This window comes from Suricata suricatta, chromosome 1 (genome assembly GCF_006229205.1).
Source record: "Suricata suricatta isolate VVHF042 chromosome 1, meerkat_22Aug2017_6uvM2_HiC, whole genome shotgun sequence".
In the NCBI taxonomy this organism is placed as follows: domain Eukaryota; kingdom Metazoa; phylum Chordata; class Mammalia; order Carnivora; family Herpestidae; genus Suricata; species Suricata suricatta.
In genome coordinates, this window is record NC_043700.1 from 188,417,159 (window position 1) to 188,422,948 (window position 5,790).

The 5,790-nt window shown below is 52.7% G+C and overlaps 1 protein-coding gene across 1 annotated transcript in view; it reads left to right on the top strand.

Moving 5' to 3' along the window:
• The window catches only part of ZBTB49 (zinc finger and BTB domain containing 49), a 30,745-nt gene that overhangs the window by 13,237 nt on the left and 11,718 nt on the right, over positions 1–5,790 (top strand). Inside the window, exons 5-7 of the mRNA XM_029952416.1 lie at positions 3,597–3,670; positions 5,383–5,465; positions 5,557–5,718. Of these exons, the coding sequence (XP_029808276.1) occupies positions 3,597–3,670; positions 5,383–5,465; positions 5,557–5,718 (319 nt within the window). The remainder of the gene's footprint in view (positions 1–3,596; positions 3,671–5,382; positions 5,466–5,556; positions 5,719–5,790) is intronic.

Sequence of the window (5,790 nt, forward strand, 5' to 3'; positions counted from 1 at the left end):
GGCAGGCAGGCGTTTTTAGGATGAGCTGGAGTGCATGTTGGCGGTTACAGGGGCTTGGAATGCGCTCATGCTGTTGCTGGAATGTTTGCTTCGGTAGAAGGGAGTTTAAATATTTTCCCTTCTGGAAGACTTGACCATGAGAAAACAGATTCACCAACGAGAATTAATCTTGTAATGCCGTTCATCAATTTATATTTAGTAGAGTCAGTCTTGGGGGAGGGGGCAGTTACCCATAACCTTGATGATGAGTCCGTAAGCAGTATGATGCGTGAGCTTTGCAAAGCCACCGTAATCCGAGAGACTGTGACAACAGATGACATCTATGGACACAATGGTAAACATGGTCTATGCTCGGATCTCAGCGCTGGGGAGCCCCGCACGCGGCTGAGTGTGGATGAGGTTCTATCCGCAGTGCCGGGTCTGCGTGTGGACCAGACCCCGGCCCCGCAGGAGCACCTGGAGGACAGGTGAGGTAGGGGCAGGCCTGGAACACCTGTGGTGTGAGGAGCAGGAAGAGGAAAGCTGTGCACTGAGCTGTCTTCGGGAGAGGAACAGAACGCTGTTGTCTGTCCACAGAGGCAGGACTGGAAACTGAGTGGCTGGTGCGGTGCCTCTTGGAGAGGGGCGCCCCATGTGTGGGGCACGAGTGAGGGCCCAGCGATGTGGAGGAGCCTGCCTGGACACGGATGTGCTCCCCCGGGGCACGGACTCGGCCTGACGCCACAGCTGCCAGGGTTTGGCCCCATCCACGGGGAAAATGCAAGAATGAGAGTATCTTGACAACCTTTTCCTAAGTTACTGAGCTTTGAGCTCTGAGCTGGTGTTTCCCGCGTCCCGGTGTAAATGCCCTGCTATCTGTATACTGATCACTGTCGTTTAGGTGACGTCTCTGTGTTAATCTCCGGGGGTTTTTTCCCTGTTAATTTTTATTGTTTTGTGAAATCCTAAAGTCCCCAAACTCCTCAGCCAGCTGACTTTTAAGGTCTGAGATCCCTTTTATCTCTAAAATGGTATGGCTCCTCAGCTGTTTTGTATATGAGTAGCCGGCTGCCATTGGAAATGTGCTCCGATGGAGTGTGTGCTTGGTTTGCTCACGTTTAAATGCTCATGTCCACGTCCCTCTTAGAAGGGGGTTATTTTTTAAATCCCTCAAATCAGATGTTAGTTCTTCTCTACGGCAGGTGTTTTGGTTCAGAATCCTGACAGCCCCCTCCTGCCTCAGAACGCTTGCTTGGACGGAGTCGCGCGGCCTTTACTGCTCACGTTCTTTAGCGCAGACCGCCCGGCGGAGCCATGGGCTTTGGAGTCCACAGACCTGGGTCGGGATACTCGGCCCCAGCCCAGGAGCCCAGGCCGATGACCTCCCTCCCGGAGCCTCGGTTTGCTCTTCCGTAGACTGTGACGGGTGACACGTGTCTGCAGCCGCTAGGCCGAGTGCTCCATTCCCGGTAACCTCCTCCTCCTCGGTAGTGGGCACTACTGTCACCGCTTGCTAGAGAGTTCCGTCCAGGGTGTGGGCTAGGTGCTGCACATGTAATGGGTACGAGAGCGAAGCAAAGTTGACCAAAAGTAAAGATACTTGGCGAAAGATCAAACAACCTGGGTCCCGGTTTGCTCTGTAGTTTGGCAAAAATGATGGAATGCATTATCAGACTCCTTTTTTTGCCTGAATCCGTCAGTATTTAATCTGCTTTTCTACCATGGGCCAGATCAATGTGTGCTCCTTTATCTGGCAGAAGATCTTCATGACCCATTTCTAAAAAAAAAAAAAAAAGTAAGGGGTTGTTTTACTATTGCTCATTATACTATTTTAAGTGGAAGACCATTTGGTTTTATTTTCTTTGGAAACACGTGATTGTGACGCTTCCGTTAAGAAGAAAGGGTTCCAGCGCTAAGCATGCCTTTCAGAGAATGCCTTTCAGTCATGATACATCATTTATAAAATAGCTTAAAAAGAAGGACCTAATTTAACAGATGAGCAGATGGCGCTATTCAAATTGTTATATAATTGATGAGCTCTTTCGGAATTTGGAAGTGACTGACTTAAAACAGTCTGTGCTGCATTATCTTACCTCCCGGGAGCCGGTTCCCCAACAGCCAAGTGGCTCTCGTACAGAATCGCCAACACAAGCCGGTTAATTCACAGCAACTCGCGAGAGGCCAGACTCCCACAGACCCATGTTACTTTCTGGCCCAGCTGCGCAACAGGAGCAGTTTACATAATTATCTGAGTCGGACTTCTTCATCTAGAAAAGAGATACAATGCCACCAGTTACTTACCAGGAGCAGTTTGGCGATGCGCGTAAGGGCCCGCGGACCAAACGTACTGCTGTTGACAGTCACTGTTTTATTATTGTCGATAGTCATTCTGTTAAAAGCTAGGTATTGACCAGTGTTTTGCCAAATTCTTCCTCTTTAGTTACCTGAAAGAAACCTGAGGTTTTTCCGAAGCCATATTTATCGTATTCCGAAGTGCCTAACTCTGTGGCTTCCCAGAGTCCGCGCTCTATGAGGGAAAAGCCACACACCGCCCTTTTTCCGCTTGGAAGTTTCCACTCAACAAGCGGACTTCAGACCATCTTCACACCTATAATCGTGAACTGTCTGGGCACTTTATTCAAAATCTAGTTTGCAGATTTGCAGAGCCAAATTTGTTAGTTGGCTGTTACTGTTCATTCTCTCCTTTTGGCTTGTTTTGTGCATAACATCTGCACACGATTCCCCTTGGGCATACTCATTCATTCCAGTATTTTTATAACAGAACACCATAAAAAATTAGGAAGGGAAATGAGAGATTGAGTCAATTAAGTTAAATTCTGGCAATGGAGAATTTTATTTTCAAATCCTAATTTGAAACATTAGCCAGGAACTTTTTTACTCTGAGGTGATTGCAGTTTTAATTTTAATACTGATTTCCTATTGATTATTGCTTGGAAATCTATTTCGCCACCTCGATTTAAATAACGCTTGTGAAGCCCTGCTAGTTTCAGCAGTTAGGCACATAGAAGGCCCTGCAGCGAAACGGCTACTGTGAGTCTCCTGATTCGCATTTTTGCGCAGAGGTAAAGGAAAGCCCCCACCCCCCCCGCCCCCAGCCAAGCAGGACAGCTGTGTTCCCAGAGGAAGTCTGACCTTCTTTATGAATGAAAGCACATTTTTACAAAAGGAACAAGGAATCCTGAAACAACCAAGTACAGATGCTTTGTTTCCAAGTGTAGACGGTCCGAGTCAAAAACAAACACCATCAAAAACGAACACCAAGTGAAGGTCTGTCGGACCAGGGTCTCCTGGCACCCCCCACCGCCCGCAGGGCCCAGGGGCCAAGGAAGCAGCCCGGCGCGTGTCCGCGAGGCGACAGGGGCGGGCTCACGCGGAGCATCGGGGTCGGGAGCGCGGAACCACGCGGTCCGCAGATTGCCGGGCAGGCCCAGTCCCCGGAGGGAGGACGGGGCGCCCCGCTCCCCTTGCCCGTGCAGGCTTTGAGCTGCGCACTGTGCCCCTCCCCTGGGAGTTGGACTGGGGCCCGGCTCAGTCGGTCCGTTTCCTCCAGAAAACGTCCCATTGCTGGTTTGCTTTTTCTCCCCGCTGTCTTGCAGGCAGGCAACTTGCAGACTCACTTACGTCGGCACTCCGGCGAGAAACCGTACATCTGCGAGGTCTGCGGAAAGAGGTCAGTGCGGGGCTCGTCCCTCGGCTTGCAGTCAGCAACCCGTGCCTGTCTCTGATTCAGTGTCCTCTGGGCCGCTGCGGGCTCACCCCGTAGCTGAGGAACACAGGCAGAGGCAGACCCTCCGGCCTCTCCGTAACAACAAGACACGTCCATTAAGAGAAAGAAAACGTGGGACGCAGAGCCTTAGGAAAGAGCATTTTACATGAAACAAAATCGGACTAAATTTTTCATTCATTCCGAGAACGTCTGTTCACGTAGATCAGTGTCCCCGGGGAGGGGCTGTCGTGCGGGGGAGTGAGATTCACAGCGGAGAGCCCGGGCATCAGCGGACGGGGGCTGGGAGGGCCCAGAGCTGAGTCAGAGACCGGCCGTGGGAGCGCAGCAGGGGGGTGGCCGTCGCGGGGCTGGGCTGGGCTTTGACCTGCGAGTCACAGCGGGGACGCCCCTGCCCTCCCTGGGCCACTTGTCTGGAGTCCACACGCTGTCCACAAGCACCAGCCACAGCGCCTCAGTCCTTCGTTTATTTAACCAGCATTTACTCGGCACCTACTGTATGCTGAGTGCTGTGATGGGAACATAAACAGTGCAGGGGCCCCTGGGTGTTGTGGTAGGTTAAGCATCTGCCTCTTGATCTCAGCTCAGGTCTTGATCTCAGGGTTGTGAGTTCAAACCCCACAGTGAGCCCTACACTGGGTGTAAAGCCCACTTTAACAAAGAGAAGAAAACTAAAAAAAAAAAAAAAAAAAACAGTGCAAGTTCTGCCTCTGGTAAGTTCACAGTCAAGAGCAGTGGGCAGAGACGGCTTTGGGGACAGTTGAAGTCCTAGTCCTCCAGTGTGGCATGCGGCCCGGGCCAGCGACGCTGGAGGGGGAGCAGCTGCTGGTCAGGTCCGGGGAAGCGCTGCCTCCGCAGACGGAAGCACACCGAGAAAGGAAAGCTGCCTGGCCAGCACGCCTCCCCCCTGCTGTGGCCACGGCAGCACCCCCGATGCGTTCAGTGCGGGTACTGTGCGCCCCTGTGCTGTGCTCCGCCTGAGCCCCCCACCGCTCCAGACGGTGTCACGTCACTTTGGTCTTGTCTCACACCACGGGCTAAACACGAGCCTTCCGAACTGCATTTGAAAGCAAGGCACACATTCAAAATCTCATCTACACACACGGAACCATTCTGCAGTCAGGTGTGGGGGAGAGAAGGCCCAGGTTTCTGTGTCCCAGTCTGGGTAGGAGCTCCTCCCTGAGCCAGCGTGGCGGCCGTCTCTGAAGAAAGAGTCACGAAGCCAGGTAGAAAAAAAATAATTGAAAAAACACTTGCATTATTTCCCATTTTCCTATAAAAAAGAAAAAAAGTAAAGATTTTTAAAACTGCACATTTGAGGGACGCCTGGGAGGCTCAGTCGGTTGAGCATCCGACTTCAGCTCAGGTCATGATCTCACGGTTCGTGGGTTCGAGCCCCGCGTCAGGCTCTGTGCTGACAGCCTGCTTCCGGTTCTGTGTCTCCCTCTCTCTCTGACCCTCCCCTCCTCATGCTGTCTCTCTCTGTCTCTCAAAAATAAAAAAATAAACCTAAAACTGCACATTTGAAATGAAATCAGGCGGCGTCTGACCACCTTCTGAAGGTCTGTGGGGAGCAGCCCGTCTCGCTCAGTGACTTGCAGTTGTCAGGACTGGCACTCACGGAGAGTTCTTACCTGAGCTTCCAAATGTCGCAACAGGTTTGCAGCCTCTGGTGATGTCCAGCGCCACATCATCATCCACTCGGGAGAGAAGCCACACTTGTGTGACATCTGTGGGCGAGGTACTGCCGGCCGCGTCCCTTTTCTTTCTCGGAGACCGCTGAGGACAACGCCCTGGCTCCTTGAGCCCAACGCCTGTTGTGGTCTCTCTAGGGTTTAGTAACTTCAGCAACCTGAAGGAGCACAGAAAGACACACACGGCCGACAAAGCCTTCACCTGCGACGACTGCGGCAAGTCCTTTAACACGCGCCGGAAGCTGGTGAAGCACCGGGTGCGGCACACGGGCCAGCGGCCCTACGGCTGCCCCGCCTGCGGTGAGTGTGTGCCGCGCGCCCCGCCGGCCCGCCGACCCCCCAACTGACCCCTGCCACGCCCCAGCGACCCCC